Here is a 12834-nt window from a genome sequence, read left to right on the forward strand (position 1 = left end):
TGGATATTGTCTCACACAGTTTGAAGCTAAACTTTTTTTTTTTTTTAATAGGCAAAGTTTCAAACAGTTTGGAATCTTAAACTTGACTGTGAGATTTCTTTAAGAATGTGAATATGATTAATTCCAGGAACAGATTTGATGATCTGGCATCTTCTTGTTAGAAAACCCATCGGCAAATTCCCAAATAGCTCTGGGAAGAGCTGCGCCCTGCCAGCTCCCCAGCATGTGCCCTGTACTGAGGGCTTGAGCAGGACCACACTGGAGCCAGCTGAGCTGTTGCAGCACTGTCTACACCAAGTCCTCAGCCCCTGGGGTGCTGGGTAAATGACTTAGAGGATGATGAGCCTGGAGGACCCTGTTTTGGATGAGGACACTGCTGGTCTGATGTGCAAGAAAATAGCAAGCGGTGAAGGGAAAGAAAGTTCCTGTGTCTTTTCATAAAATAAGAAAAAAAAAACCCAATTCCTGTTATGTTCCTGAGTTTATTTCCTGATTTGCTGAGGCAGTTCAAAAGTATCTGTACAATAAACAGAACTTGTTGTCTTTCAAATTTCCGTGGGAGAGGCTGGCTCAAGTAACTTTTTCCTAGGCTTCCTTGAAGCCTCGGAAAACCTTTGCTAGACACATTAGGGTCTGGGGCATCTGGCCTAAACAGACCAGAGTGAGATGTGGACAGAGAGGTGGCAGAGGTTTGCTTCAGGCCTTTAGTTTTTGAAGGATTTTGTGACACTGACTTTGCTACCTTTCCCAGTTGCAGGGGGGCATTAATTAGGCTGGCTAGAGAGACTGCAACCCCAGGCAGATATTTGCTTGTGAAGCAGCTTCACAAACAGCTTGGTCTAAACAAAAGTTGCCACCCAAGATTATTCACTACTGCCCTGCAGCTGGGACATAATAATTGACAGAATAAATGTTCTTAATCCATTTTAGCATAAAGTCAAATCTGCTCATTCCGATTACCACTGATGATGATGCTCTGCACCAGAAAAGTGGAATAATTATACCATTAAGTTACTGCATCTCAACTGCAGGGTGGTGATTTTCTGAAGAACAACTGACTGACTTACCTGTATATCTGTTCTATTATACGGTTGCAAAACCCGAGCCGATGATGCCAGAGCAGTTTATTTTTTGCATTTTAATATCGACCTTGATCTACAAGTATAATTCCTGCTGATCTGGATGTTGCAGAGGGAAATGTTTCCTCCTGAATGGTGAATTATTTTTTAAATAACTTTTTTTTTCCAAATAACAAAACAAGGATAGATAGCATGCATTACATAGCTTTGACAAACTTTCTCAATATATGCTATGTAATCTCAAATCTATCATGTCAGGATAATTACTGATCTTCATTAGGATCACAACCTTTAAGTGGACTTTTATTAATTCTGTTATCCCAGAATATGTAAATGAACTACCACAATTCCAATAAAAATATTCTAAAAGATCAAAATTAGAAAATTTTGAAATGCATTGTTTTTCAGACTAGTGGCCAGCAGTAGCTTGGAAAACAAACTATTAAAGCCAGAAAAGGGCTTATTAAGGGTAGGGCACAGTTACAACACCCAGATGGCAGAACACTTCAGTTACAAACAGGCTTAGCTTGGAATTGACTTTCCTAGGAAAAGAACTGCAGGCTGAATTTCACAAGTCTAACCTATTACAAGGCTTCATCAGTGCAAAGCCCAGACATATTATAAATTCTCAGATTATCATCTGAATTAGGTGTTGAGAAATAACAGTTTAGGCAGACATGTATTTGTACTCACTTTATCTATCCTTTCCTCTCTTACCTGATATACCCGATCTGGGGTCTGTGCTGCAAGAACCAGCGGTAGGAGACTTTGTCTTTCCACCCTACATTTCGGGGGTCCTTCCACAGCAGCCTGACCTGATCACTGGTGTCCCCCGTGTGCCAGAGGGAGTTGCGGAGGTGCTCGCCAGGGCCTGTCTTGGATTTCACAGCCTGCAGAAATACAATTTTCCCATGCTGACCACAGAGAAATGTCACTTTCAGGAGCTCCAAGTCTTTTTGTAGCAGGGAGCAGCTCTGCAGAAGCACCCTCCCTCCTGCTCACAAGCTCCTAGCTTCTCTTGCATAACAGCAGCCACTGCTTGCATGGAAAAGCAACTGAGTACCTGGACCAAGGAGAAGGAGGCAATTTGACCAATTACAGTCAGAGCACAATGAGAGCAGAGACTAAACACTCCAGCTGATGAGCAAGCGCAAGACTGGAGATGAAGTTCCTTTAAAAATGGTGCTGTTAAATGGGCTGGGGCAGCCGCCTGACTTAGCAGTTTTGACACCTGTTGCAAGGAGAGAACAGCAATTGGGCAGCACGGCCACCGCGCAGTGCGATGGCTTGGCCAATGCACGGCATGGCGGCTTAGCCCATGGCAGTCAGATGGCAGGGTGGCACGGCCAACACATGGCAGGATGGCATAGCTAGGCTGTGGTGACCACTCTGTCCCCAGGTAGGAGCCACAACCAGTACCTTTAGCTGAATGCCAGGCTCTGCAACAGCTCTGAAGGGAGTCGCTTGCCAGTACGTCTGTTCAGTCTGTTTCCACATTACCACATAAAAGCTGGAGCTGTCTTGATAACCAAAAATAAAGCCAGCGTAGTCATCATCTGTCACCGTGTTCACATGAAAAGTGCCCTCAAAGTCAACGCCGTTAAAAGCTGTGTAACCTGAGGATACACGCAGGTTAAAAACAAGTCTGCAGAAAATGCGTTCACATGCTGTAAGTTTTCTGCTGTAAAACTTGAATGTCAGAAAAGGGTACGTACCAACAGCGAGGCCTGGATCACTGTTCATAGTCTGCACAATTTCCATGCCCTGTAAGAGTAAATTCAGGGTGGTTAGCGTGGTGATCTGGGTTGGCTAAGCCTGGCAGTCTCCTCTGGCCTCCCTCTAGCACCCCCTCCATCCGCCTCCTCCGTTTGCTCACAACATGTCTGTAACGCTTTTAGCTCTGAATTAAAATGAGAAGTATAATCAAATACTAATGTTTCAGCTGCTTGTGTGCCAAGTCAGGAAGGATTTTTCTTTTCCCATTGCAGAACTGGCCACACTGGTACTCTGATACTTTCTTTCCCTACCCCAATCTTCTCCTGGAAATCACTGAACCTGGCCAGAAATGGAGATGGGACTGGGACCGGGGCGGGTGGCAGGGAGCGTGGAAAGAGGGCTGGGGGGGAAGGAGAGCTTTTCCTAGGCTTAGCTCGTACAGTTTGATCATGGAGTTTGGGATTACACTGACGGCAGGACTGGGTTAAGGAAGGTGTATACATCTCAGCTGGCTTGGCAGAGACTTTGGCAATGGGAATTGCACATTCCTTGTGACTCAGAACACATTAGCCTCCTGAAGGCTAAAATTTGTTAGTGTACATAACAATTATTGGACTCCATCTAGGAGTAAGCGCTCTGCTATACAGCAGGTCAGACTTTCAAATTCTGGGAAGGATTCATGAAACTGTTTGCTACAGAAGTATTTCAATAGGGTGACACAAAAGTCTCGTGTTTGCCTTCTTGGCAGCAGTGAAATCCCCCCAGAACAAGCTGACTAGCCTGTAGTTATTTTAGATTATTAGGAGCATCAAGCTTCAAGCTACCATATGCTAAAAGAAAGTTCCTTCATTACAACTCCTGTAAAATAGTCAACCAACCAACAGCTTCCACTTTTCACTTGTTTGCCAGAGGTCCAGCAATTACAGAGACAATTTTACTGTGGTGTTCAAATGACCTTTCTCAGACAGGTAAGAAAGACCAGATGTATTTTTACCTGGTTCAGAACCACCCAGTTGGGATCAATCTGCGCATCCCCCTCTGGGTCCAGCACCACTGTCTGATAGGCCCTGAAGTCAGTCAAGGTGATCTCTGCGTTCTCAGGGCACACATCGATCCGATCAATCACTGTATCCTGGTCAAAATCAGACTCACAAATATCCCCGACTCCATCACCTGAATGCATCGGAGAAGTGAAAGCAGATTTATGGTGCAGCAAGTAGCCACATCTGGATCAGGGTGTCCTGAAGCAGGTGGAATCTCAGCCCCGATGGCCTGGGGAGGGGACCTGAGGACCTCTGCCTTGGCCAAAGGTCCCCTGTGTGTTGGGGTCCCTCCTGGGATGTATGCACACGTGGCGATTGTGTCGGATCCTGGCGCACATGTGTAATGCCTGGAGGAGGATGTAGTGCCTAAGCACCAAAATGGCTCCTGAACACCCATCTTACCATTATCATCTTCCTGCCCTGGGTTGGGGACCAGCCTGCAGTTGTCAGGGCCTGGGGGCAAGAGGTCAGGAATGCCATCGTTATCATCATCCTCGTCACACTCGTCACCCAACCCATCCTTATCCGTGTCCAGCTGGGAGCTGTTAATGATGGTGGGGCAGTTGTCTGTGCTGTCCTGGTGCCCATCGCCGTCGCTGCAAGCACAGAGACAAAAAGAAATGGCATGCCGGCATCAGCTCCTACTTCTGCATGGGGGACAGCACAGCTACCTTAGCGGGAAATGCACTGGAGGCACCCCCGGAGCTGGGAACAGATCAGTGGGGCACCACAACCTGGTGTCGCTCAGGTGGATGAACATGAAGGAGAAACGGAACAAACGAGACTGTATGGTAAGGTGGCAGGAAGATGAAGACTAAGCCTGGAGCTATAAAAATTCTCAGATAAGGAAAAGAAAAAGAAGCTTTACATGGAGTGGGAAAAGATACCAGAGCCCAAGATCCCAAACGACATCCGGTCCTGAACGGTGTGTAAGGCACATCCAGCAAGTGCAGTGTCACCAATCAAAAGGCACCCAGGAGACAGCAAGAGCTCAACAGCTAGTGTCCCTTGTCACACATGTTGTCCACAAGTGTCTTGGTGCTCATGAACATGCACGTGTGAGTGTGAATGAAAATTTATGGGAGACTCTGCATGAGCACCTGAAATCAGACTTGTTTAAAAACAAGCACCGCTTTCACCCTCCTGCATAGCAAGTTCTGTTACATTACAGTCCCGCAGGGGAGCCGCGCAGTAAGAAAGAGAGGAGAAGGTCTGTAGCTCCCAAGCACCCCTCCAGCCCACGGCTGCATCAGCTGGTTACAGTGAAGATTCACCAGGAACAGGGACACAGAGTATAGGAAAGGATTTGGGAAGTTATGGGGTGGCTGCCTTGTTTCTCCATGCCAACAATTAAGTGCATCTGTGCAAAAAAATGGCCTGAAGTCAGGTGTGTTTTGTACACACACCGTAAACAAAATGGTTTCTGGCGATAAGCCGGCATGTTTCCCCTCAGTAGCTTTTTGCCTAGGACAGGCAAAGCAGAAGTGATGTGCAGCCAAATTAAGGCAGTGCTGCAGCTTATAGCTATGTGTATTCCCACATATCTCTCCCTGCTTAAGAAAGATGCTTTAATTTTAGGTCAGAGCAACTAATGTCTGCACATTCCTGAGATAAAATGCAGTGAGGACCATGCACATGTTATCTATTACAAGGTTAATCTCAGGCAGAGCTACAGCATTTCTACCAGGCAATGTTCCATACACATTAGTTAGGTTTGAGGAAAAAAAGAAAACATGTCCTTTTTTAAAACAGGAAAAAAACCAAGGCCATATCTACTTAAAAGTAAAACAGCTCCCAGCTGGGGCCCGTGGCAGCTACCGGCCCAAGACTGGGAATGCTCCCTGCGGGGAGGCAAGGAAGTGGGCTCCCCGCGCTTATCATCCCAGACAGCAGCACCCACCAACGGCCCCAGGGCGAGACCCTTGCAGCGGTCTGTGGCTGGTGAAATGCTGTGCCAGCACAGGATTTATCACTTCCCTTTCCTCTTGCTTTTAAGTGAGGAGCACGGGGGAGGACTTGCCACCCCCAAAGCTGGTTATGCAGAAGCTGCTTCCAGCCAGGCGTTAGCAGTTTGTCATGGGATGTGCTCCCCTGAACGCTCAGGGCATGTAAAAGCCATAGAGGAGCCTTGCCACTCTTGCTGTGCTAAAGCAAAGGGGTTTATCTGCAAATGTTTTACACTTGATAATAAAATTCTGTTTCTGAAACACTAGGTTCTTATGGAAAAACATACAGCCCTTAACTGAAATTTCTGCTAAAGAAAAAAAGAAAGAAAAGAAGAATGAAAAATAAAGAAAAGAAAAAAGACGTTACCTCACTAAGAAGCTCTGAGCAGTGCTCTGGGTCTTACAGCCAGAGAACTGCTCTGAATGTCACTTCCACAGGAACTCACAGGAAGCCTGTGTGAACATGGGGCTAAAGGTGAAGGGCTCCGTAACTGTACTGCTACAGGGAAGTGAATGAACAAGGCTGATAAATCATAATATTGTTTTTGAAATAACATCTCTTTGAGGAGGTATTGGAATTAAATCCAGGCTAGTCTGAGGGATTACAGCTCTCCAGGAATCAGTAGCATGCTTCAGCTCAGGACCAGCCTCTTCCACTTCCCTGCTGCTGTTACAAGTCACAACACAGCATACCTGTCCTGATTGGTATCGCAGGAATCTCCAACGAGATCATTGTCAACATCCGACTGCAAAAGGAAACAGAGAAAGTTCCAGTATCAGCTGCTGAGAGCTTCTGTTAAAATGGCAGTATTAAACCAAAACAGAACCAAATCAAATACAATTAAAATAAAAGCATGGAAAAACATTTGTTTTATGAAACGTATTTTCTTGTTTGCATCATCCATCTAACCAAAAAGTCAGTTTTATTAAACAAAAAAAACCCAGACAATGAATAAACAGGGTTAAACTTGATTGGAGCAGTTCAAGCAAGATGAGTAGTTCAAACAATATTCCTCTACTACTGGAAATACGTATCCCTCATTTCTAACCAACGTTGATTTCTTAAGCAGCTTTAAAAATCTACCATGTTTCTCTAAAGTTTACAGCATTTTTTGTTAGTTACACGGGGCTTAATCAGAATTCAAAACATATGAAAAGTCTCACTGACTTCTCACCTAGGAGCAGTGAAAGTTTTGCTAAATAAGGACACCAGGATTTTGTCCCAATTAAAGAAATACCAAGTGTAACTAAATCACACCACTGTGTGGAGCTGGCACCAGACTCTGTGGGACTGAAGCATGCCCACATTTCAGAGCATGACAGTCAAAGATACTGGCAGGGCAGAGGTGCTAACAACATCCCAAGCTATGAGAATACACCTGGTGGATCCCCTTTCCCATGTCAGGAGAGTTGAAGCTCCATAAAACTTTCCTGAATACTACTGTTAAAAGATAAACACTGTGGCTGCACGGGCTGCCTCATTCTCTTGCATCTTTTTGGACCTCAGCAGTCCCACTCCCTAAACAAGGATATTTTTTCCTTCTACTTTCTAACCTGGTTTGGGTTGCTGATTGTAGGGCAGCTGTCACAGGCATCACCAACACCATCATTATCCTGGTCCTCCTGGTCTTTGTTGGGGATCCTCTGACAATTATCCAAAAGGTTCTTAATACCTAGCGAAAAGTGGATTGGATGATAGTTAAAAACAATTCTCGTATTTGTTATTGGATGACATAAACATCAAGAACAGTAAAGACACTATTCCTTTTCAGCAATTACTTAATCTTGCAATGACATTATAAACCTGCACAGCGAATCGTTCTTAGGTATGCATCCATTCATTTAGTAGAAGTTAGAAACACCTTGCTAAAGAACAGTTTTCCATCCCATCACACACACTTCATTTATTACACACAATTCATTCTACCCTGTTCCTGTATCACAGCTTACAGGATGGGATGTTTCATCTTCATTATTACATTTGAAGGGTTGTGATTTTTTAACTTCTTTCAAGCCTCCTACAGCAATGAAAATAATACATTATGTAGCTCTTGGGCATCTGGGACAGGCAGCAGCGGGGTACTCTGGGACACGGTCGCACCCTTAAAGAATTACTGAATGGCCAACAACCTTAACTTATACATGAAACATGGCTTGGTTTATCTGTTACAGTGTTCAGTGCTTCCAATGGAGGCTAAAAGATACATATTAATCTAAATGAAAAGGAAGGATTCTAAACACAGGTTTCATGAAGAAAGGCGACGTGTTACATGACACTTAGCAGCTGGTCAGGAAATCTCCCAATATATGGCACGTTCTGGGCAAGTTTCAAGAACAACAGAGAAGCTGGAAGTGAAGAATTACCAACCATCTCCATCCATGTCATCATCACAAGCATCTCCTTTTCCATCTCCATCTGTGTCCCTCTGGTCATTATTCAGGACATTGCGGCAGTTGTCACAAGCATCTCCAAAGATATCTTGGTCGCCATTTCTCTGGTTAACATTGGGAGCCAAGACACAGTTATCCTGCAAGAGACACAGAACCGAATCAGACATGAACTGGGCCCTGAATCTTTAATTTCCACTTTAGTGGATTTATATAACTCTTGTATTTATTTCTACTTCCACAAAAAATTATTACTGTGAGCAGTTTGACATTTTATGTGAATATTAGCTCTGGATCGATTTCACTGGCTCCCTCAAAGCTCTGCTTTGAACCGCACCATGGGGACCCTGAATATAAACACTCAGTATCGTAAGGCTTTACTTATAACTTTGACTTCTGATTCTCATTTTGGATGTGTCCATGGTGAGTAACTGTATTTGTGCCCTGGCTTCCTTACATGGTCCTTCTCAAAAGCGGCAGTTCAGAGACCCTGACAGGGTTTGTAGATGCTCTCGGTGAAAGGCTGTTGCCCCCTTCTGGTAGAGACTCAAACCAAAGCTGAAACACTTGGAAAACCAGGACTTTTTAATGCAAAAAGGTACCGGTCGTTATTTTTTTGTTTTGTTTTGTTTTTTTTGGTCAACCAAGCTGCTGTTGACTCTCTAAGACCATCAGGAGGCATATGGAGAAAACTTTATTTCAAAGTGGTGCAAACTTTCCTCTCCCATCTCCCATCTAGCACACGCGTGACCTCATCCTCTTGCACAGACGGAGGCAGAACAGAGCTTAGCAACAATATCGAAGTTACCTGATTGAGAAGGTGCTGAACCTGCATATAGATTTACAGTTGAAGGAGGATTTAACATCTCTCCTTATAGAACATTAATAAAACCAGTTGCTTCAAGCTACCAGAATTTAGGTTTGGCTTCTGTGGCAAAACAGCCTGAGACAGACCTTCTGTGATTGCTAGTCTGCCCTAGCTCCACATGGACATTTGTACTCTGGATAGACTGTTCTTGTTGTCTTCCTTGGAAGTGCATTAAGGAATACCACAGAACGATCTTAACATAGAACAATGGTGAGCATGTGAGGATATGGGGTGAACACAAAAGAGCTTTTACAGTCTGAATTTATTCTCTGATAAATTCTGCAGTACTGTACCCATATGGAAACCTCTTTCACTTTGAGAACATGATTCAAAGCTTTTTCAAGTTATTGGCAAGACACCCATTAATTTATGTGGGGTTTGGATCCCTCATGGAATGTGATGTCAGGTCAACCTACTCTTTAAAAAGAAAGACACTAATGTAAGTAATGTTCCTGAAGGCCAAGCGTGACAGAAGGACAGCATGACAGGAGGACACAAGTTCTGTACACAAAAAGCTCTAGAATTCATAAAATGTAATAATGGAGCATACACTAGTGGGATTTGAGGCTGGGTGAGGCAGCCTGGGTTTTTTAGGTCTTAAAATAGCGAGCATTATATAAAAGAAAAAGACAAGATTTAGAGAGCTGCTGACAGTGATGGGTATGGGATAATCTCTGGCAAATAGTAGTGAGCCAGATTTCAAAATCACTACCTATTGCAGTAACGTGAAATCCTTATGTTTGCACAGACCCCTGCACCCTGATCTATACATGGCACCTGCTCATTGGGAATGCCGTCTCCATCCGCATCATCGTCACAGGCATCTCCAATCCCATCACCATCAGCATCTTCTTGTCCAGAGTTTGGGACAAATCTGCAATTGTCCTAGACAAAAAATGAGACATGTCTGGTGTTCTATGGATAAACTGGATGCCTTCATAATTTGAATGACTTTTTCTATTATTGTTTTAATTAATCAATTAATCAAATTAAATACAATTTATCCAGAGGAATTCAATAACTTGAAGAAAGATTAATACATCTAGTCATGTTTCTTCCACTCTTCCTCTTCACGCCTTCGTGCTCTGACTTATTATAGGATTAAGACAGAATTTCTTACCTTTCTGCAGTTTTCAGCGGAGCATGAGAGTTCTTCGTTAGGGTAGCCATCAATGTCAACATCTTTTCCGCAAATATAACCATCACCAGCCCAGCCAATGCCACACTATTAATAAAACACCATGGTAGTACTACCAAAAGGTTAATGAGTCACTCTGGCATTATTCAAGAGGGAAACCCCACATCAATCTTGAAAACACTAACGTACAGAATGCATGGATAGACACTGAAGTACAATGAGGTCCGCCTCAGCGTCTCCCAACATGGAAAGACAATGTTTGTTTCAAGCTCTCTATATCTAGGCACAGCTAGAAAGAGCTAAGACTCGATGTTAAATGGAATGTGTGCCTGCAACACCTAATGATTTCAGTAGGAGCTATAGATTTCCTTTAGACGCTGGTCAGGAATCAATTTTGGTTCCTCACCTGCAGGTGGAGAAAAAGAAAAGAGGGGACCTAGGCAGAATATGCACGTAGCATCTCAGCAAGGGGCCCATGGTTAGATGGGATGACTGTGTTTTGTTCAGTATCTGAAGAATACATCTGCAACTAGAGAAAGTTTTAAGAGAAAACTGTGCTGACAGTTACTGAGTTTGCATCAGCAAAGCAAGTGCATCTGCACACAACTTTCTCCTAGCCAATTAAAATGGTACTGTTTCAAACCAATGCCTAATTTGTGTTGTAACTGAAGGTACATGCATAGAACTGCATGTCAAACTATGGCCTCCCCTTAAAATGAGGACTTGCCTAACACAAGTATCTAGGCATCTTCCCATTACAGCATGGACTTAAAATATCCTAGATTATTCTTCTTTGAAATAGATGTACTTAAAAATGATACCAAAGCAAGTGCCACCAAAAGCACGCACTGTATCCAAATTTAGGACACAGGATTAGTCTCTTGCTTCCCCTTGCAAGCTGGAAAAACTAAGTAATATATTTCAGTTAGACTCTTACAATGAAAGTTCATATGCCACTTGGTGCTCCTCTGCTCCCACGGCTGGAAAGCACAGTACAGCCTACCTGTGCCTAGAATCTGCGGTCTCGCTTGGAAAAATACCATCTCTATCAGCAGGCAAATACAGGCACATTGGGTATGCAGAGAGGATCCCTACTCACAGCTATGTAGCTGAGCACCAGGAGAGGAATTTGTCCTTGTGATGTCTTCTGTAGAGTGACACTTGAGAGTCCTTTCTGAGGAGACTATAGAAAGTCTATGAAAGCCATTCCCAAAAGATCTAATTACACGGACACAGTAAATATGGTACACAAATATGGCTGCCTTACAGACATGCTGCAAGAAGAAAACTATTGCAAGATAGACTCAGCCCGGTTATTTTTGTAGCTGGTCTGGGCCAGTGTGCCACAGTCTGGTTAAAACACCCAACTGTATAAAATGACCACAAAGACCTTCTCAGTTCCAGCCTAAAAAAAGCTATTTTTCACTGTACAAATGCATGAATTTATGAACTCACAATACATGTCACTTCTCCTCTCCTCTCCTCAATACAACGGGCATGGATGCTGCATGGATTGAGGGCTCGATTTCTGCAGCTCCTCTCAGCCTGGCATCCCCTGGCTTGGTCTCCTGTATATCCTGGTTTGCACTGGCCACAGTGGTAAGACCCCTGTAAGAACAAAAAGTTAGTAGCCAGCCTTTTAACAGGACTTCTTTTTCTTTTAAAGCAAGCATGTGAGCGAGATTAATGCCACACTGGTTATGCTGTGCAACTGTAGTTTTTCATCCAGTGAGCCCTCTTGCACAGTGAACAAACTTTATTTTCTATGTGAAATTCAGGTTTGGCTCCCACAGTGCACGATGGAAAACACGCTCAAATCTTGCCTGTTTAGACCAGTCTTTTGTTACACCAGAGAAGTGTCATGTAGCAGCAAAAGCTTCTTCATGATGCCTTGTGCCTGCCAGTGTCACTCTGAGCTGCTTCCAGGTGGCCAAACCTTTGTGTAAAATTCTAAGCAGCACCTGCTTAATCAGATGGGATGCTCTTATTTCAGTGTAAAGCAGACCCATCAGTTTATCTAAACTCAACTGGGCACAACTTTTAATCAAAGAGAGACAAGAAAGTTCATCATGTCTTGCTCCATTTTTTTTTTTTTAATGTAAATGTTTTTAAGCCAATTTGAGCTAAATATTGTTCTTCAGAAAAGAATTCAGGAGTTGAAGACACAGTCATCCTTAATTACACTGCAATAAGAACATCCAGGTAACCTTTTGCAGTGGTTTACCTAGACGCATACATATGTATTTTATACTTGTGCCACTCTCTTGTGTAAACAAAACCAAAGCAGCGAAGTGAAGGAATCTCAGTGTGTACTGGGACAATCACTATATGAGATATAAATGGATAAATGCTGATAAGAAGGGGTCGTCTTTAGGCATCTAATATGGCTTTTGTCTCTATCTCACATACTTGGAGATTTGTAACCTATGACATAAAAGTTAATTGAAAACAATCTTTTTTCCTTATAGAGAATAATTATTTTTGACATGTCAAGGAACAGAAACAGGCAGATCTCTGACAAACTTGTGCATCCACACCTTTGTGAAACTGAGATGCTTCACACAACTTCACTCTTCCTTAACAAAGCCTGTTGGAGGAACTGTCAGGATTGTCCCGGTCCACCATGACAGAGAGATACATTTACTAGCCAGCTGGG

General features: G+C 43.5%; 2 protein-coding genes across 2 annotated transcripts in view; one reads left to right on the forward strand and one right to left on the reverse strand.

Moving 5' to 3' along the window:
* The window catches only part of SLC30A5 (solute carrier family 30 member 5), a 174109-nt gene that overhangs the window by 136172 nt on the left and 25103 nt on the right, over positions 1 to 12834 (forward strand). The window lies entirely within an intron of this gene.
* THBS4 (thrombospondin 4) overlaps positions 1 to 12834 on the reverse strand; it is a 40204-nt gene that overhangs the window by 2566 nt on the left and 24804 nt on the right. The window contains exons 10-20 of the mRNA XM_075526467.1: positions 11634 to 11786; positions 10161 to 10265; positions 9818 to 9925; positions 8153 to 8312; positions 7339 to 7457; positions 6478 to 6530; positions 4241 to 4434; positions 3790 to 3968; positions 2795 to 2843; positions 2499 to 2695; positions 1797 to 1969 (exon numbers count right to left, since the gene is read on the reverse strand). Coding sequence (XP_075382582.1) covers positions 1797 to 1969; positions 2499 to 2695; positions 2795 to 2843; positions 3790 to 3968; positions 4241 to 4434; positions 6478 to 6530; positions 7339 to 7457; positions 8153 to 8312; positions 9818 to 9925; positions 10161 to 10265; positions 11634 to 11786 — 1490 coding nt within the window. The remainder of the gene's footprint in view (positions 1 to 1796; positions 1970 to 2498; positions 2696 to 2794; positions 2844 to 3789; positions 3969 to 4240; positions 4435 to 6477; positions 6531 to 7338; positions 7458 to 8152; positions 8313 to 9817; positions 9926 to 10160; positions 10266 to 11633; positions 11787 to 12834) is intronic.

The sequence above is a fragment of the Mycteria americana genome, chromosome Z (genome assembly GCF_035582795.1).
Source record: "Mycteria americana isolate JAX WOST 10 ecotype Jacksonville Zoo and Gardens chromosome Z, USCA_MyAme_1.0, whole genome shotgun sequence".
NCBI lineage: Eukaryota > Metazoa > Chordata > Aves > Ciconiiformes > Ciconiidae > Mycteria > Mycteria americana.